This window comes from Gracilinanus agilis, chromosome 1 (assembly GCF_016433145.1).
Source record: "Gracilinanus agilis isolate LMUSP501 chromosome 1, AgileGrace, whole genome shotgun sequence".
In the NCBI taxonomy this organism is placed as follows: Eukaryota; Metazoa; Chordata; class Mammalia; order Didelphimorphia; family Didelphidae; genus Gracilinanus; species Gracilinanus agilis.
In genome coordinates, this window is record NC_058130.1 from 515,311,864 (window position 1) to 515,333,627 (window position 21,764).

At 36.4% G+C, this 21,764-nt stretch overlaps 1 protein-coding gene across 1 annotated transcript in view; it reads right to left on the reverse strand.

The window, feature by feature from the left end:
• Positions 1-21,764, reverse strand: part of RP1 (RP1 axonemal microtubule associated) — a 330,542-nt gene that overhangs the window by 99,510 nt on the left and 209,268 nt on the right. The window contains exons 21-23 of the mRNA XM_044682704.1: positions 20,829-20,887; positions 19,813-19,857; positions 4,540-4,703 (exon numbers count right to left, since the gene is read on the reverse strand). Of these exons, the coding sequence (XP_044538639.1) occupies positions 4,540-4,703; positions 19,813-19,857; positions 20,829-20,887 (268 nt within the window). The remainder of the gene's footprint in view (positions 1-4,539; positions 4,704-19,812; positions 19,858-20,828; positions 20,888-21,764) is intronic.

Below are 21,764 nucleotides of genomic sequence, written 5' to 3' on the forward strand. Positions count from 1 at the left end.
TCCTCGCTAAGGATAATTTGTCTACTTTCAATTCTGATTCTATTCCTTTCTAACTCCTCCAGGACACTACTTAAAAAGTACATATTTTTTAATTATGCATATTCAATCTCTTTATCACTAGCCCCTCCTGATGTGTCTATCAAAATGAAAATGTGGTCCCAATCTTAAAACAAAAAACTTTCTCTTGACTTTTTATACCAGTTAGCTACCATTCTATCTCTTTCCTCTCTTCCTGTTATACTTCTTCATGGAATCTATATCCAACACTTCCACTTCCTCCTCACCCATTTCTTTACCCAATATAAAGGGACTTCTTTCCCGATTGCTCAATTCAAACTCTTCTGCTTGATCTCCTCTTCTCCAAATTCAATGGTTGTTTGTTTCAATCCCCCTTGTCCTTTTTGACCTCTCAGGAGCATTTCACAATCTTAACAAAAAGTTTTTTAATGGATATTTTATCTCGTTTGATATTATATTTACCTAATTGCTCATTCTCTTTCTTTTCCCTTTGCCTTTTTTTCTCTTCCCCAGAAGTTAGACATTACTAAAGGTTTGGTGTTTAGACTGTTTTTTTCTCTTTGCATCTGGAACACACTGTTTTCCTTGAACCTATCCCAGGTTTTCCAAACTCTAATCTTTGTACAAATTGTTCCCAATGTCCTCTTCCTATCTTCTCTCCTGGTGAATTTTGCTAATGCTTTAAAGCAATTCAAATGCTGCTTCCACCATGGACCTTCCCCTGATTTATATACCTACTATATGGTTGTTAATGTCCTTCAACCATGGACCACGTATAATTTTTTCTTCCATAACTCTCTATTTGTGCATTTACCATGCATAATTTTTATTATATTATTTTGTATCATTGCTTTATTTGCCTACTAGACTATAACATTAATAACAGCAGTGTATTTTATCTTAGGTTTGCGTTTTCTCTGATGTCTAGCACAGTGCTGTCCACATAGAAAATGTAAGTATGTGAGGGGAAGGACTCTCCTTTCTCTATGCAATACAGATTTCATTGAGGAAAGATTAGAGATAGAAATATTAATGTTTGATATTAAAATAGTGTGAGGAAAAATTGAATGAAGGCTATGATTTTGGAAATGAAGAATGGGCTAATGTTAAAAAATATTTAAAGGAAGAGTTAAATGCCAAGTTTTGTACCTTGTTCCCAACTTTTCAAAGCAGATTGTAATCTAAATTTTTTTCACTTATAGTTTCTGACGTTGACTGTTCTGTCTTTCTACTCATTGGCTCATTGATATCATATTTGACCTAATGAAATTACACACTATTGTACACAATCTCCAGCCCTGTGAAAAGTTACAAATGAGAAGCATCCCATGTGTTCTGTCACAAATCACAAATTACTTTTTTTAAATATTAAAGAATTAATAACATATTATTTGAGGGAAAGTTTATTATTAATTTTGGTATTACATTCTCTTCACATTAAAATGATTTTCAAAAATTTATTGAAAACCTACTATTTATAAGCTACAGAGGACTCAAAGACCACCATGAAATAGTTCTTCCCTTCAAGAAGATCAAATTATGTACAACTGAATGTTATGGACTTCTCTACTAGCAGCAAGGCAATGATTCAGGACAACTCTGAGGGACGTATGAAAAAGAACACTATCCACATTCAGAGGAAGAACTTTGGAAGTAGAAACACAGAAGAAAAACAACTGCTCAATCACATGGGTTGATGGGGATATAGACTCTAAACAATCACCCTAGTGCAAATATCAATAATATGGAAATAGGTCTTGATCAATGACACATGGAAAACCCAGTGGAATTGTGCATCGACTATGGGAGGGGGGTGGAGGAAGGGGAAGAAAAGAACATGAATCCTGTAACCATGGGAAAATGTTCTAAATTAATTAATTAAAGATTAAAAAAAGATCAAATTATCTTTGGAGAATAATACATAATGGTGTCAAGGGTATGATAGGAGCCCTCAATATTTAGCTTCTCTTATGGTATGTGGACCACCCATGGTTCTCTGAGCCAGCTCACTAACCCTTATATGCCTACACAACCACAGCTCTGAGTTTTCAGAAAAAGACTGCTGCCACAAAGTTATCCTCTCCCCCAAGGACCTAGAACTGACCCTATTATGGGGAATATGCTCTCCTCATTTTCCATAATAGCTCCTTCCAGTGCCTTTCTATTTATAGAAAACCAGTCATTCACAATGATGACTCCATTAGATCTTAAATATAGCTATTTACTAAGCAATAAGAAAAAAGCAATGATAGTCAATACATAACGGACACTCAACATAAGCAATGACAATAGTAATCGATACACCATTGTCCTTACACAAACATAAGTCACAATTTATAAACAAAGCTTTCAGGATCTGTGGGAAAAGTAGGAACACACTTGCCTAAAGCTGTCATGGTGACCTATTAGTGAGGAAAAAAACACATGTTCTGAGTAACTCACAATTTTGGACTGGAGGTGTTGGTGTTATTAATCCATCTCAGGAACAGTGAGACAACATGAAACTGCTTCTCTGCCAACTGTCCTTTTTCTGGTCCTCGCCATTTTGTTACTTGGTATATTCCCTTCTCTAATGTCTAACCAATGAAGGGATGACAAGTTCTTTTAACCAACAACCTCCCTTAGAGAGGTCCTTGAAAGTGTTACTCTCCTATATTGTCCCTTTAAGGGAGAGAGCTGCAAGATTCATTACTCTGACTCTCAGCAAGAGTGACAAGCCCAGCTAGCACTTTCCTCACCAGGATTATGCACCATCCAATGAGATCTCAGTATGTCTCTCTAAGAGACAACAAATAACTGCAAAATCTCTTTCCCCTTTCTTCTTTTCCCTATCATATCAGAGAGGGCAGGTAATTCAGAATAGGAATGTCTGAGGCTTCACCTCTTTCAAACTGGAGATGGCGCTGAAGAAAAATAGCTAAAGTTGAAATTCTTCTAATAAATTTCATCTTTATTCAGCCAATCAGAAACTAGCCACTTAAACCTTTAGCTACTCTCACTGCTACTGCTCCAGCTTTCATGCATATCTCTAATCTAGCCTTTCTGCAGACTTCTGAATTCAAATCTCATCTTCACTCTTGATCACTCCAGTCTTGTTATTCATTGCTTCATTACACTCTGTGGCAGAGAACAGTAGTAACTCCTGGTAATCAAAGACTTATCATTCTCTTATGAGGTAAAATAACAACATCAACAAAACCCCGTAAACTCCTCTTTATATTAGTTATAAAACCAAAAGCCTTTGTTAAATCATCTCATGTCATTGTTAGCAGTTATTTGATTTATGATGTTGTAAAATTTAAACTCTAAAGCCTTAAAAACCAGATACATGCAAATGAGTCAGAAGATCACAATGGCTTGCAGTCTCCATCATCAATTAGCCCTTAAAAGTTTCCACTTTCAAAGTCTGTCTTTAAAACCTTTATTTACATTTAAATCAGATAAGATTTTTAATGAAGAAAAGTGCTCTTTTGCCCCCTTTCAACCTTGAAAAGGTTTACATATAATGAATTCCTTACCTTATAATTTTGCATTGGAAGAGGGAGTCTTCATCCTGGGAATTCACTACTAGTGATAAAATCAGTGATCCTCTCAAATTCACATATCTTTTCCTATTACTTAAAACAGAGTTCTACATAATGAATACTAGTAGAGAGAATATTGGACTAAAAAGCAAGAGACTTAGGTTCTTACCTGACTTTGCTTATAGCTAGTATTTGACTTGAGAAAGGTTATTTTGTCCATATGTGAGTCTCGGTGTCTTCATTTACAAAATAAGGAATTTGAACTAAATCACTTTTTTAAGCCTTGTTCACTTTAAGATTATGTTTCTATATAAATCTGAGAGGCAGTGTGGTATAATGTATAATGGATAGGAATGATCTTGAAGCCAAAAAGACTTGTATTCAAGTCCCACCTCTGACACATGAGCTATAGGACTCTGGGAAAGGCCCTCAAACTTTGTGCCATAGGCAACTCTCTAAGACAAGTTAAAGAGAATGGGCTGGTATGGATTGGTAGAGAGTGTTTCTACACGCAGAAGGATCCTATAACCAATAAAATTGCAGGTTCAGTCTCTGCATCTAACCCTATATAAAGTAATAAGCCTAGTGAAGTGTAGTTACAAAAAGGTCAGTTACTTCAGTTATAGAATGATATAGAATGAGAGCAAAGTTTAGAAATTTGCTCATTAGTAATTAATAATTATATATTTTATATGTAGCACATATAATTGTATATTATATAATATAATAAATAATAATAAGTAATTAAGAAAATGATTCCATTTAAGACTCAGGAATATCATGCCCTGCCTAAGTATCTAATACATTTCGTGCAAGTAATTAGCAAATTCAAATTTAGGTTGTTGTATTTAGCCATGATACAATTGAAACCAAAAGCTTAAACTTTTTTTTCATATTCATATTGTCCATTCCCTATTCATGAGAGTCACATTTTAGGAACTCTATATCATAGTACCTTTTTGCAAGCAGTGTATATAGCTATACTTGTCAACTTTACCTTAAATATGTCTGCACTATTGGGGTTAAACAGCTGGTGCTTCCCAGATCCCAAAATGATGGGACCTGAAGACATCTTTTCTCCATAAGCAAAAAGAGACACTGTAGCAGTTGTGCCAGCCTTCTCAAAATCTCCTGTGACAACAGTTATCTTCCAGTCTCCTTCTGCAAAGTAAGAAAGAAGTCGGTGAAAATGTACAAGGAGATAGTCATGGTGTTTGAAGCTTCAAATGAGCAACCAAAGAAATAATGGAAGGAAAAAGAATAGCAATTTAGGGGAAATCATGGGACTTCAGACCAGAACACTGGTTAGACTTTGTCATTGTCAGGAAATGTCAAAAGCAAAGGCTGTACTGCCTGTTTGAAGTCCCACAACTAGCATATGGTTAAGTCCTGGAAAAGCTGCAACATTTGACTGCAGGGTAAAGAAAGGAGTAGTCTTTACAAGAACAATTCACATCCTGAGCTGAATGGTTGAAGAGGGAACATTCAGTACCATGCGGTTGACTAGAAGCATGAAGCATTGATTATATCATCAGCTTGGGATCATGGCTAAGACTGTGTGGTGAAAAGCTGTAAGATCAGATATACTACTGGGAGGATGCCAGCCTAGTTTTATCTGTGAAAAGCCAAGTTTAATAAATTCAGTTAATGGATAGTGTAGAGTATCTTGGGAGAATCAAGCATATCTCAGTGAGGTACTAGCAAGAATACTGTAGTTTTTTAAGGGATGGTCTTTACCTTCTAAAGAAGGAGCAAAATATTGGGTGATGAAAAGACAAGACCCAAAGGGAAAAAAAGAGAAGTGGGGAGTAAGATAAGAGGCACAGAAAAGTTTGAGAGAAAAAGAAGTAATGTATCATAAGATGCAAAGAGATAATCAAGTTTCCTGCAGAGGTTGAGACAAACAGAGCATAATAAAAAAAAAACAAATTTTTAAAGATCTATGAGCTATTCTCTGATTTGTTTCACTGAATGAACTAGTATTCATTTTATAATCAATCTCCACTGTTCCTTACAAAGCTAACCTATCAAGAATACAGCAGTGAAGCCTTCTCAAAAGAGGTCTGAGACTATATTTAACACTGGTTCAGGGAAAGAAAATAAGTCCCTTCAGGGCCCTGGAGTTCATAAAATTCCCATTCAGCACAATTTTCTCTCAGTTCACTGGGGCTATTTGACTCTTTTTAGAATTACCCTGGTTATAGCAACATATATGCTTAGACTTTGAAGAATTTTCTATACCACCAAAGTTTGGTGAAACTCCTCAAAATTGTCCACCAGTCCACCAAGCCCTTATCTCCTTTTTTTTTTCTTTAAATGAATTAAGTCCATTTCTGAAGCTCACTGCACAGACAGTATTATTTGAATATCTCTAATCAACTTAATAAAACTTTCATTAAGCAAATCTCTTATAATCTTACTCTGTAGCTTTAAGAGCAGAAATTATGTCCTTGTATGAGAATACAAAAGGAAAGGAAAGAACTCCATTGATGCCCACACCAGTCCTGTCACCCAGTGTAGAAGACAAGTTTGTGTGAAAGGACTTTACTTCATTTGTTAAAAAAGGAAACAAGTCAATTAACAAGCCATAATCCTGTTTTGGATCAACATCATGATCTAATTTCTTATGGAAATCTTTGTCCCTGCAAACAAGTGGTTCAAGTTGCTATGGAATCTGCTATTAGGAATATCCTTGCCCCAGAGTCCCTCACAGAACCCACTCCTATTTTTTGGACCTGTACTATATCCTTAAAAGGTTCTGCCATAATGCAGGGAAATGAGCTTGGATATCAGGCTTGATCTCCTGCTTTGCCAGATTAGAGAACAAAGAGAAAACATTGGCTTGTTTATTGCTCTTCTATGATTCCCTCACTCTCAAAACAGAGAACAGGTTCATGTCACCATGACATGAAGCCTTTAGGGTGGATTAACTAATGAGAAATTCTGAAACCTCTTTCACATATTCCTGATAATTCTTTTCTAATATTGTTCAAAACAATTAAAAATCATTTTCCTCCTTGTCTTTTTTTGTAATATTGTGAATTCAAGTACATGAAGATTGCCTTAATTTGCCAAAGAAATTGATGCTTCAGCACTTAAAATATAAAATAGTAAAAGACCTTTGTAGAAAGTAATAAACTGAAACATTCTGAACCTCAACTCCAATTAAAAGCACCACGTCTCTGTGAAACACAGACAGTTTATTTTTAACTTGGCTAAAAATATTTTTACAGTTTTTGTGCTCCTTACTTATGTGTCACAATTATAAGGGTTCTTCCTTTTGCAGAACTTTCTTAAGGAAAAAAAAAGTATGAATCCAGGTCTTGTGGCTATAGTTCCCTAGTTTTATTTTTGTAACTGCTCTCCATGCAATCCCAAGCCACTGTTAAAGGATTATTATCATACTTCATGCCCTTTTTAGAAAATAACTCAGGGTGGTTAGAGTCTTTTAATGTAAGAGAGGAAATCGAGGTCAGGTACAATTTTAAGGGTAGACAAAGTCAAATCACTACGTGTTAGAGTTCAAAAACACACACACGCATAAAAACCTTCAACTGTGCAAGAAAGATTTGACAGTCTACCTTGAACAGAACAAAGCTACCAAGACTTCCTTTTTCACCATTCAGAATTTTTCTTCTTTAAGCTGGAATTGATGTTGTAAAAGTTGCCTCCCCTAGAGAGAGCCCTGATATGGAAAACTCAGATTGTTTCTTGCGTGCTATATTTTAAAAGTTTATTTTTCTTTCCTTTCATTTAATGAAGAAAAAAATAGCCTGGACATGAGTTCTGGGCAGTCTGACTCAGGTCAATCTTCTGGTAGTTTAGGTTTGATGGTGAAGCAAAATGAGACACCAGGAAGTCATTCCACCAGTATAACAAAAGGAGATTTACTTTGCTATGAAAGAAGAAGGGTATTCAACAAAAATAAGCCCTGAGGACATCTCCAGCAGATTCTGCCAAGTAAAACTCCCTTACCTGGCTAAGCAATACCTAGCACAGTAGATAGAATGGCATGGAGATAGGAAAACTCATCTTATGAGTTCAGATGAGGTTTCAGATCCTTACTAGCTGTATGAACCTGGACAAGTCACTTAACCCTGTTTGCCTCAGTTTCCTTATATGTAAAATGAGCTGGAGAAAGAAAGATATTCCAGTATCTTAGCCAAGAAAATCTCAAATGTGGTCATGAAATGTCACATAGGTCTGAAATGGCTCAGCAATAAAAATAGTCTCCTAACCAAGCATTAGAGTGCTCTTGGAGCTCTCTGTGGCTCTTTTGTACTCAGGAACCCAAGAAATAATATAAACAATTGCTTTATCTTTTAGTCTACTGAGCCCAACAAGCATTGAGGATGCTTTCGATACTTTTTGAGGAAAAATTAACCTAACCTGCCCAAGGGTGAGGATATTGTTCCTGCCATATTGTGTGTTCATAGAGTGATTCATATATACATTTCTCTATTTTTTTAAAACTATCTCTATGGAATCTCTTGGTACCGTTATTGGCAATCCAATGGGCCTAAATTGAGGATTGATTTCAGTTTATTAATGAAATTGAGCTTGCCACTTCAATAAAAGCTCATTAATTCCTTCAACAAACACATATTGAGCACCGATATGTGGAATACTTTCTGCTAATTTCAGAAGGGTAATATTTTATCTCTGTCTTTCTCCTCATTTGTTCAATAAAATGTGTACACTTCAGTTGGAACATAGAGATCATCGTTGAGACTCTGTAATAGCCAAGACTATGGAAAAAGCATCCATCTTCAAGGCAATGACATTAAGTTATTTTTTAAGGAGATGTATGTTCTCAAAAACTATTTTCCAGAGTAATGGAAAACATCCTATTTGAAACCCAAAGAAATAAGGATTTCCTATTGATGGAGTTCTCTAGAATGTTTTTATTCTCAAATAACATTGCAGTGATTGCAAACAAACCCAAAATATGCCTCCTTAGTGGAATCCATAACAATGGAAAAGATGCCTTTACAACTACTTATCTTGGATCAAGCAGATGAGGAACATAAATTGTTCAGTGTATGATATAGAACTGGACAGGTAGGTCATCACATCTGTCCATCATACATGTGTCTTGGAAAGATACAACAGATGAATAATGAGTAGAACTAGACTGGATTAGAATAACTTCAGACACCACTGCATTTGGGAAATAGTGGTATATTGTCAATGATGCCTAAATGGTCACTGCTAACAAAAAAGCTCATCTTATTAATTACCAATAATGTTATAAGTTTGAAAATTCTGGAACACCTCTAACAGATAACTAAATTTCTAAATAGATAACTAAAATTTCAGATAACTCAAAGATCTATAAAGGATAAAAATCAAAAGCAACATGTTATCAACATTGACTCACAACCAAGTAGAAATGTAAAAGACATAACTGGTTTTTGTCAGAGCTAGGAACACAACCCTAATCTCTTTATTCTTGATTCAGTATTGTTTCTGCTCTACCATGCTATTGTCTCTTATCTTTGTTGTTGTTGTTGAGTCATTTCAGTCATGTCAGACTCTTCATAATCCCATTGGGGTTTTCTTGGCAAAGCTACTGGCGTCATTTGCCATTCTCCAGTAACAAAGGTTAAGTAACTTGACCAAGGTCACATAGCTAGGAAGTTTCTGAGGTTGAATTTGAATTCAGGTCTTCCTGACTCCAAGCCCAGTGGATCACCTCATTCCCTATCTCTTACCTACCAAACCAAAATCCATTACTCAATGCAGTAGAACTATTATTAGTCAATAAATAAGTGTGTCTTTCACATGGTAGACATTTCCCTTTCTGGGTCTCAGTTTAATCCTCTGTCAAATGAAGGGATAGACTAGATCATCTTGAAGATCCCTTCCAGCAGGTCCAATAGACACAAATCGATTCCACAAAGACAAGGATACTATTCAGCATATTTTGATAGAAGAGGCTGTATGTGTTTTACACACTACCTTAGAACTATCACACTTCTGAAACTTAGGAACATCTGTGTCTAGATACATGTTAAGTTTCTTTGGCCTCAGGCAAATAGCCACTGAATACTTAGCGAGCTTCTGGGAAGAGAGCATACAAATTAATCTCTTACCAAGCACCTACTCATTAGACAAACAGAAAAAGAATACAGGATCTTGTCATATGTGGCTGCCTTGAGTCATTACAATGGATGGCAAGAATCATGGCAAATCTACTTTTGCCCTTAAGAGATTCCAAATGGGAAACTTAGGTGAGTTGTGGCTGAAATGAGGCAAGGCAGTTTTCAGGTGCACGAGTAAGTACACCTGAAGTAAATACCTGGCTTATTATGTATAAATGGCTTTATTTACAGAGAGAGAGAGAGAGAGAGAGAGAGAGAGAGAGAGAGAGAGAGATTGATTCATGAATTTTAGATTCTTTTTCAGTTTTACATTCCTATAAGAAACTAAAAATGCACTAAGCGAATTAAATGTTAGTTTGCAAAATGCTTTGGACATCTTGGAGGGAGACCTCATATATGTGGGTACATAGGAAATATAAGGCAGTTATTGTGGGTGACTCAGTCTAAAACTATCACTGCCGCTCAGACAATAACTTGAAGAATATCTCTTATTGATGGGACATCCAGACCATCATCTGGGTATGCATATCCAAAGCTACACACAATTATTCCATTGTTGTTATTAACCTAAAGAAAATGAAAATGATAATAAATTCAAGTTTACTGGGTTTTTATGAGTATGCAAATAAAATTGGATGGAATTTGCCAAGCAGGTAGTCAGAACTATAAGTCATCAATCACTATGCATACATTTGTGGCAGGTGTATCCAAAATTATATTTGCTACCTAAATCCATATTCCCTTTAACTCAATTCAATATACATTTATAAAGTACCTGCTGTTTGCAGAGTACTGTGCTAGATAATGGTACAGATGCAATTTTTAGCTAAGCCTTTGTCCTCAGTATTTATATATTCTTGTCAGAAGAGTTGATATATACACAATAACCATGATGTAAAATAATACCTAAGCATTTCACAGATGTGCAAACTGTCCTAGAGGAGGCCCAAAGAGGCAGAAGTCCTTCTCAACTAGAGGAGATTAAGAAAGGCTTCATGGTGGGGGCAGCTGGGTAGCTCAGTGGAATGAGAGTCAGGCCTAGAGACAGGAGGTCCTAGGTTCAAATCCGGCCTCAGACACTTCCCAGCTGTGTGACCCTGGGCAAGTCACTTGACCCCCATTGCCCACCCTTACCACTCTTCCACCTATGAGAAAATACACCGAAGTACAAGGGTTTAAAAAAAAAAAGAAAAAAAAGAAAGAAAGAAAGGCTTCATGGAGTAGGTGGCTTTGGAACTAGGCATAAAAGGATAGGTAAGAATTCAATGGACAGAAAGAGATGGAAGATACTCCAAAAGGAATAGGAAACAAAAGTACTAAGATGATAAAGCTCAGTGTGTTGGGGGAAAGTATATTGATCCTATATAAATAAGTTAAATTTGGAAAGACAGGGAGACTGTCAGGTTATAAAAAAACTTCCAACATCAAGTAAAGGAGTTTGGATTTTATCTGTCACAAAAGAACAAGGTTCCAAAGTCTTCTGGCATGACTCCTCAAAAGACTAAAAGAGGGGGCAGCTGGGTAGCTCAGTGGATTGAGCCAGGCCTAGAGACGGGAGGTCCTAGGTTCAAATCTGGCCTCAGACACTTCCTAGCTGTGTGACCCTGGGCAAGTCACTTGACCCCCATTGCCCATCCTTACCACTCTTCTGCCTTGGAACCAATACACAGTATTGATTCCAAGACGGAAGGTAAGGGTTTAAAAAAAAAAAGACTAAAAGATTAGTTCATCATGACATGTGAGGTGTCTTTCTAAAAGCACTCTTAAAAAAGGAGCATTCTAAACATTTTCCTCTTCCAACACATAAATAACATTGGATCTCTCATGCATGTTAAGAAACAGAAAAATACACGAAATGATCAGCCTAGGGATTGTTCTCAAGACATGAAGTAAGAAACAGACTTGCTTCCTAGGATAAAATGGCTTATAACATCTCTCAGCTTTCTCCAATGACTTTTTTTCTTTTTTAAAACCTTTACCTTCTAACTCAGAATCAATACTAAGTATTAGTGGCAACGCAGAAGTGTGGTAAAGGCTAGGAAACTGGAGTTAAGTGACTTGCCTAGGGTCACATAACTAAGAAGTATCTGAGATCAGAAAGGATCTCCCGTCTCCAGACCTGGCTAGCTCTATTCACTGAGCCACCTCACTGCCCTTCACTAACAACTTTCAAATGGTGGGAAGCCCAAAATAAAACCATTTCTAGAAATGAAACTGCTATGTGTGAGATTTGACTTGATATTGTTCCTTACATACAATTTATTCTATTTCCCATGATTCTTTCCAGGAGAGGGTGTCACATGAAGTAGTCTAGAACCTCAAACATTGTAGGACTCATTAATAGAATGATTTTTCCAACTTCTTGCCCCAGAGGGCCTTGGATAAAATATCCAAAGAAAAAATGTTTGTTTGATTGAATCCTCTAAGAGCAGGTTTTTTTGGAATTAAGAGTTTCCTCCTTTCTGTTCTCTTATTCTAGATTCATGATAAGTCAAAGAAAATGAAAAGGTTTTGCCTGAAGTTAATTCCAGATGATTTTAGGATGTGAGGAAGATTTTCTATAGGCCATGTCCTCTACTTACAGAAACTGTCCAAGAACATTATAAGTTTATATACTGATTGTGTGCAAGCAGGAAATCACAAATAGACATTCACACTTTAGCTAGTGCTGATTTCAACAGAAAACTGGGATGTAAGTCCCTTGATAAAAGACAAGAGTCTTTGGTTTGGGAGATGTGTGGGGTTGTATTCCTAAAACAGTGCTTTATACATTGTAAATGCTGAACAAGGGTTTGTTTGAAGAATGAATGAAAGAAGACATGCATTCATCTTACATACTTGTATATCCAATGGAAATACTGCTAAATTTGAGAACATTTTGGTACTCAATATTTATTGAATGAATTAATTCAAACAAAAACAGAAGAGATAAAGATGAAAACAAGATGGAAAGGATTATTACAGGTTAGAAAATTGAATAAATTACCATGCTTCCAAAGACATGTTAATCTGTAATGAATTAATTTTTAAAGCATAAAATAATAGATTTAGAGCTGGACGGGACCACAAAGACCCTCTAGTCCAAACTCCTCATTTTACTGATAAGGAAACTGAGGCCTAAGGAGCTTAAATAATCTGCTTGAGGCTGTACAAGTAGTAAGCAGTAGAGCCATGTCTCAAACTCAGTTCATCTAAATTTCAAATCCTCCACCCACCCACCCCCACCATATCCTGCACCAAGTGGTCATCCTAATTGACTGGTACAGTATTCTTTCCAATGTCTACTGGCATCTCATTAAACATACATTTTTATGTGCATTCCAGCTATGTAATGAGAGAACTATAGACATTATCTGAAGTCCAAATAAAAATCCCAGGAGAGGGTACTCAGAGAAAGAAGGAGAGACTAAAGTATGAGAATCTGGTTTTACTAGAGAACTAGGGAACGAGGTTCTTGGGACCTTAAATCTGAAACTTCTCAATCAAACCCAGGGAACCTGGTAGTGGCTAAAAGATCTCCTCAATACCAGTTCCTTGTCAAAATGCTATTTATATATTACTTACTACTGAGACCTCCACTAATTGCCTATGCTGGCCTATCTTAAATATATGACCTGTATTTAGAACTAAATTTGGACTTTTGCTATTGATACTCATGAACTATCTATCCCTTTTCTCTGTGGGTCAATCTCTGGTTTGGGACCTATCTTCAGACTCATAGACTTATTCCTGGAATAATCACTTTTTGAAGTTTTTCCAACCCTTCAGACCTTTTTGGATCCCAAGTCATTTTTCTGCCCAATTTAATTGCTGCCTGACTACCAGTTCTGTCAAACCCAAATATGGCCGAGACAAGAATTATCCCCAATTAGAAGACTCCATAATTAGCAGTTAAGTATTCATCAAGTACCCAATAGATTAATAGATGAATGAATGAATGGATGGATGGATGGAAAATTATTTAATAAGTGCTTTGCCTATTCCAGGTACGATGTAACTGCTAAGGATACAAATAGAAAAGTGAGATGACCTCTTCCCTCAAGACCCTTTTACCCTAACAGAGAATATAGCACTCAAGGGAGCTGAGACTATTAGAATGTAAATGTCTTCAGATGATATGGGCTGTCTTACTTTTGTAATTCTATTCTCAGCACTTAGAACAATGAAAGCATATAATGAACACTTAATAAGTGATTTTTTTCATTCATTTATTCATTCATCAACTATATGCAAAGCATTATAATAGGTTCCAGAAAAGACACAAGAATTTAATATAACTTGTCCTCTATGAATTATGTTCATTACATGCACTAATGTTAAATGTACACAATTCTGTTGTGAATGCTATATAGTAAGTATCTGGATGTACATTTTAATATGTAGATGGATGTTATCAATCAATTTAAGTTGTTTATAATGTATGCTTAGAGGTGTTCATATGTAGCCCAGTTACTATACCAGGAATAGAAATTCTTTACTTGGGCAGCAGGGAGGGGAGGTATTCAAGATCCTGAGATGTTTATTGGTTTCTTTTCTTGCTGGACAAAATGTAGTACTAAAGCTTCGAGCCTTTGCTACTGATTATACACACACACACACACACACACACACACACACACACACACACACACGTGATAAAAAATTTTAAAACAACAACAAAAAAAGGCTAGGTGGCAGGAGCACAAATGATATTCCCTTCTTAGCTTATCTTTTGGTCTATATCAAATCCATTTAAGCCAAGCAGGATCTTGATGGTTCATTCATTCTTCTCACTGAGATGAGTACAAATTGCAACCCATCCATACCTTCTCATCATGACTCTTGTTCATGGTGCTTTCATAAATCTTCCAGTGAGCAGCAGTCCAATTAGGCAGGACTTTTCCTTTTGGTCTTTTGGCATTCCATTGGTATACTGAAACATGTGGGATGTCCATCCCATACTTGTGCAGTTCATTTTTTTCAATTCTTCATTGGCAACCTGCTATAGAAGTACCCGTTTTGTACCTCATTCCACTTCCCTTTAGGTGATTCACAATACTGATTCAGAGGAAACTCAGAATACCATGGTTTTAGCCATATAGAATCATTAGAGAACTATTGGTGTTAAAAAGATGGGGTATTGTTTCAGGCAGAAGATTGTGGGCGCTGAAAGTATTATACAGATTCACAAATACAGTCTAGCCTGTTCTCTTCCTCCTATTCAGTTCTGGGCCTGGATAACTGTCCATCTGCAGGGCTTATTAAGATATTTGTACTGATATCAAGACTAAATGCATGGGATGTCCATCTAACTATTGCAATAGCCCTCTGGTCAGTATCCTTCCCTCAAGTCTCTTCCCATTCCAGTGTATCATCCACTCACTCTGTGGTAAAAGTGATCTTCCCAAACCACAGAGATGACCATTTCACACACATATACCACTCTAATAAACTCCAGAGACTCCCTAGTATCTCTAGGACTGAATATATAACACTCTCTCTTTGGCTTACAAAGCATTCCATTACATGGCCTCTTCCTGCCTTTCCAGTCTTCTTATACTTTATTACCCCTTATGTAATCTTTCATTCAGTGACTCCAGCCTCCTTACTGTTCCTCAGACACAATAGATACTCCTTCTCTTTATTCTACAACTTTTCCCTGGATGATGTCCTCCATCCCTAGAATGCTCTTCCTCCTATTTGCCTTCTGGTTTCCTTCAAGTCTCATCTAGTATCCTACCTTTGAAAGTAACCTTTCTAGTTCTTTCCTTCTGAGATCACTTCCAACTTATTTTGTATTGTAATAATAATCAGAGCCTGTAATCAATGTTTGATAGAGGTGGAGAGAGAGAGAGAGAGAGAGAGAGAGAGAGAGAGAGAGAGAGAGAGTCTATGTAGGACTCCCTGGGGCCAAATATACACTGGGAGACTTTAAGAGTTTCACCCCAAACTGGGTGACCCAGATGGTCATGCTGCCCCTCAGGATTTGGGGGTGAGGCTTCCCTATAAGATGAGGTATGAGATACCTCAATCCAATACTGAATAAGGACAGGACACACAAACCACCCCCCAATCAGTTAAATTCACAGCAGGTGGTCCTGCTTCAAGATGGAGGGAGCCAGACCAATCTGTGGTTCCCTTCTCCCTCTCAGGCACTCCCAAATGCTATCTGACTGATGAATGGCTTTTATTATTTGCAACTTAGGGATTGGGGAAAGGGGTGAAGGGCAGAGGGATTTTGGGGTGCCCTCTTCTCTATTTCTATGGGGTCCATCACTCATCTGGGAACCTTTGGGGTTTCCACTCCTAAGTGTTTCCCCTTGCCCCTTCTTCTGTTTCTATTTCTATTTCTCTGTTTCTATCCTTTTCTTTAATTGTAAGTTTTGACTGAAAGGGGGTTTCTCAGCAAGATTGGGTAATGGGTGAAGGAGACTAAGAGATCACTCCCAAAATGGAGTCCAAAAACTTAGCTAACTCTATGATTGAAGTCTTGATGGCTGAGATGCGAGGAATGGCTTTGACCAGGGAATCAGGGTTTCAGTTTCCAAAGAAAGATCCTCAGGAAGCCCTCAGGACTGGATCCCAGCTGGGATGTCCTCCTTATCTCTCCTCCCAGTCCTCCATCCAATGACCTCTCCTCCCCTTCCTCCTCTACAGAATTTCCCAGAATTCCCTCTGGTCTCAACTATCATTAACTGTCCATAACTCCTTCTCTGGCTCCTTTTGTCCCATCCCCCTTGCACAAATCCCATCTTTACAGTATATATCTTGAATGAATGTAGTTTCCAGGCACATAGTGTGGGCTTAATGAGTGATTATTAACTTGGCTTGTTGACTAATAATATATTATAGTTTGGGCAAAGGGCATTCTTCAGCCACTTGGTTTTTCCTGTATGGATTTATGGGCTGAACCCTAGCATAACTGGTGAGTCTAATTTTGGATGTTCCTCTGTCTTCCAAAGTTTGATGCAATTAGCACAATGCTGTCTGTAAACAAGAACATCTGGAAGGGACCTTATGATCACATATAGGGAATCCTTATTCCATTTAGAGTATGCACTGGAGGCTCTCCATGACAGCTGTAAACACCTTTGGCAAGCATGTCTACTTGTTTTATATCCCATTTAGCATTAGTTATCAGATAATCCCAGGATAAAGTAATCTCTTTTATTGTTTCTATGAAAGGAATTTTCTATGATCTTTACATGTAAATAGAAAACACTTTGGAAGAGAATCTTCAAGGCTAAATTTTGTTCTAACAAATTAAACTTTTTGTAGTCAAGGATTTTTTTTACTAGAATTTAATATACATTTTCTTTTGAATGCATAATAGACATATGAAGCAAATTTGACCTTATTAAATTATTTTTAACTTCAGCTAATGGTAATTTTTGTTTTAATTTCTGAGCACACACTGACTGTAGAATGAAAGAGGCATTCCAGGAATGTATGGGGCAGTGGACAAAGTTAGGACGAAGTTAAAAATTAACAACATACAATGCTTAAATGCACATGGCACAATGGATAGAGAGCTAGGCTAGGAATCTAAAAGACCTAGGTTCATAGCGCACCTGGGACATTCATTTACTGTGTGAATCTGGGTGAATCAGTTTACTTCCATATGATTCAGAAAACTCTTGAGGACTGATCTACTGGAACATAACTACTGTTTGTTCAGGGAGTTCTTCATGCTAACAAAATCACAAACCCTACAGGTATTTGTATTATCTACCAAAGAAATAATTACATATGGAAATCTGGATTATAGGCTATATTTAAATTCACATCTAAACTTCCTAAACTCAAAATTCCTACCAAATCCTTAAAAATATTCTGGAAGCTATAACTGCATTAAGGTATATCCAAACTAGTATCTATGGGCAAAAGATAATTTCAAGTAATCTACAAAAATAGATTATACTTAATGGTTATCTGAAAACACAAAAGACAAAGGGTTCTAATTTCCTGAACCAAAAGAGAAATTAAATATAAAGTAATTACTTTAGATACATACATATGTTATGCCAGCCCTATTATGATATTTTTTGCAGTGAGACTGAGGGGCAAATAGGTGACAGTTAATAGAGTGCCAGACTTGGAGTCTGGAGGACCTGAGTTCAAATTGGTCCTCAGACACTTTCTAGATATGTGTCCCTAGACAAGTAACTTAACCCCAACTGCCTAACCCTTACTGTCCTTCTGCCTTGGAATTTGCCTTGGAATTGATATTTATATTGATTTTAAGACAGAAGTTAAGGGTTATTTTAAAAAGCATGACTGACCCATTGTGTCTGAGAGTGATAGTATAAGATTAAATGCATATACTGACTAGCAAGAGGTTTTAATACTATTAGCCAATCTTTTCTCTTTTCTTGAATTTTTATTACAGTACTATGTTCATCTTGGGGACCAATTCCAGGAAGATCTAGAGAAATTGGAGATGGTCCAGGGAGTGCAAGTGTAAGACAAAAGGGAGTCAGTTTATTTTGCTAGTAAAGATGATAAAGAAAGCATTTAATGAGTCAAAGCATAACAGGCAGAAGAAGCAGCTATTCTGTGCCTACTGAAACTAGGACAAAAGGGAATATACTTAAGGTGCTTTCTGAAAGAGGGGTTTGAATTAGCTTCTAAAGAATTCCTAATTGTAAGGGTTAAGATACACTGGAGTGCATCTACAGCATGGAAGGCAGGCTGAGGAATCTTCCACTTTAGTTTTTGAAAATTGAATAGTTATTGCTCTGGATTGAAGTCAAAAGCAGTGAACAGCCTGAGGCAGGTGGAGAGGAGAGAACTAGATTATCCTAACAATACTGAATGTCCCTTTCACAATGGAAAAGCTCACTCACAGAATCTTAAGAAAGCTACAGTAGAAACCTAATCATTCCATAGTTTGCTATAACTTTAGTGGATTTATGTCCCAAAGAATGACAAAGTGTTTGGTTTCTATTGGGCACAATTCTAAATCTTATGAGTTTAAATATACATATATATCTATATATCTATATCTCTATATATATCAGAATAGTTTATCACAATAATTACACTTGACATATGGTGAGTAAAATGCTAGGTAAACAATTTGTTACATCTAAAATATCATCAACAATGATATCCTAGACTCTCATCTTTCTCCAAGGATTTTTTTAACTGTAAATATCAAACCCACTTGGAAATCCTATACTGTTCACACCACTTTTCTAAATTTAATAATTAAGAAATATCTTTTCCTATCAGGAGTGTTATTGTAGCACATTAGTGAATTTTGTGAAATTGATTATAGGTGACAATCCATCCTCTGGATGGTACAGAAGCTAGAACTTTGTATCTCTTTCTTTGCCAAACATAAGAATATTTTGGCTTCTGGAACAACAGCACTTGCATATTTCTATGCCCCTACAAAAAATTTGAAATCTGGCCTGAATTGATCTTCAAGTAAAGGTAATTAAAGAAGTAGATCCTCTCCCTTTTCTGTTATTCAAAATAAAATATGTGAAGTACAATGCTGGCAAGAATTTAATTTATAATATAATTAAATACAAATGATATAATTAGTTATTTGCCAAGGGGATAGAAATTGAAATGAAGTAGTTGAGTCTCATTGGAGCTCCTGAATGCTACAGGAAATTACAAATACGTAGTTACTTTCTCCTGGTGATTTCCAAATTATTGTTCAACTTGAAAGTAATTATGACAGCAACAAGTTTGTTAACTAAGATGCTTGTGAATATCATTTAAATCAATATTAATATTAAAACAAAAGATGGGTAAAAACAATCACACTCTGGTTTGAAAAGTGAAGAAAACAGGAAAAAAAGCTAATCACCAATGGTTTTAAACAGAAAGCTGCGAAGCCAACATGCACAAATAGCCAAATGAAATAAAATCAAGATAAATTCATAGAAATTAATTATTAGGCAAATGATAATTTCCCAAGATATTTAAAAGTACAGAAGTGGGAAAAGAGCAATTTTAAAAAGGCATCTGTAGGAAAACAAAATGTTCATGTGATTTTCTTTCTCCATCAAAATGCAGTTAAACATTCATAGTTAGATTCATTTTAAGTATTTTCAATCAATATTTTCAAAGTGAATAAGAATAGACTAGAAAAATGTGCAAGGCAGGTAATCTTGAAACAGAAATAGACTCTTTCAGATGATTAGAAGATGAAAAACAGCAACAACATTTACCATTTGCTTCCTCTTGCGTTTTAGGCTGATGGTTTATTTGCATTTCTGCAAACATAAAAGTGAAGTGCAGTTAATAATAGACCTGTCTGATGACATTATAAGTGGGGAGGGGGGAAAGAATATGTGTTTAACTCTTTAATGACTGCAGAGTTTTAAAATTGGCTACTTTACTGCATGAGAATGGAACTTTGTGACTATCAGTCACCATCTTCTATGATCCTCCTAACCATCTGTAGAAAGGGGCTAACTGTTCAGAATATCTGTTCCCTCTCCCTTGGAAACCTTTGCTTTATTTTTTCCAAATGACTGAATAGGAGGCCATTTGCCTATGGAAGGTCATAAAAATCTCCCCAAGAGTTTGTTGTTGTTGTTGTTTCTTAATAGAGGAGGTAACTATATTATCTTTGTTATCTTGGTTAAAGCATGAGGATTATGAAGGATAATGGGTAAGTAGGGGGAAGGGGATGAGGGAATATGGACTAGGAGACACATGAAGTAGAAGAATACATACTGTTATAAATCTCATGTTCCTCATCCTAGATTTATTGGAAACTCATCTCTCTTTCAGTGCCAAGCTCATATAAGAACCTCTAGGTCCCTACAAGGTTCATCTCCAGTACGACCTTCAGCATGAGACTTTTCCTTAGTACACTAGTTGTAAGTGGTTCTTCTCTAAAATTTTTACATGTGTATATATTAGGTGTATAATTTTTATAAAAATATAGATTTAGATATATACATTTAGTATCCACTTGTCTGCTTACATGCTATAGTTCCTCAGCAAGATTATCAGCTTCTTATGGGCAGAGATGGTTTCCTCCATGTCTTCGTTTTCTGCCTAGCCTGATACTTAATAGGAACTTAAGTAATTCTTGTTCAATTGACTTAAATTGAACAGAGATCTCTATCTCTATCTCTCTCTCTATCTCTATCAGACAGAAATCCAATGGTGGGTAGGGTGATGTTTTAGGACAATGACTATGACACAATTACGTGCTCCCTGTTTCCATACTTACCTTGAGGATAAAGTTCTATTTCTGAGTGAATGATGCCCTGGGACATAAAAGGAAGCCACCTGAGAAAATAGAAACCAAAGGAGGAAAAGAGAGAGATAAAGGAGAATGAAGAAAAGGCAAAAGCAGAGAGAGAGAAGAAAGAGAAGATTTTAATTTTACTTTCACTATATTATTACACAAAATTACCCTATATTCACTGGGCATACTGATTGCCATTATATAAACAGCTGCCTTTAAAAGGCAAACACAAGAGGAATTGGTGGCTCAGTGGATCCAGAGCCAGGCCTAAAGATGGGAGGTTCTGGTTTCAAATCTGGCCTTAGACATTTCCTAATTGTGTGGCCCTGGGGCACTCAGTTAACTTCAGTTGCCTAGTTTTTACTACAATTCTGCTCTTGAACCAATAAACAGTATTGTTTCTAAAACAGAAGGTAAGAAAAAAAACAGCCACATGCAATAAAATGAGTTAATAGCACATTATAAATGGTGAAGTTCATGTCACAGCAATGGCTTGAAGGATGAAACCTAAATATTCTTTTGCAGATTTCTGTTTAATATTTAAGATATTTACTACTCTTCTAATCAGCCACTTATTCTTAATTTCTTTACATTCCACTCTCCAGAGTGAGTGACTTCTCCAATGGAGGCACAATGATCTTGACATTTCCCCACAAATATTCCTTTTTCATTGAAACCTCCAATCCTTTGGGTCAAGCCACTCCTCATAAGAAGCTGAAGACATAGTGGATAGAGCACTGGACCAAGTGTCAGGAAGACTTGATTTCAAATTTTGCCTCAGACACTCACTAGCTATGTGAGCAAGTCACTTAATAGCTATTTGCCTCAGTTTCCTCAACTATAAAATGTGGATAAAATAGCATATAATTTGAGGAGTTGTTTTGAAGATCAAATGAAATATTTTTAAAGGGCCTGGCA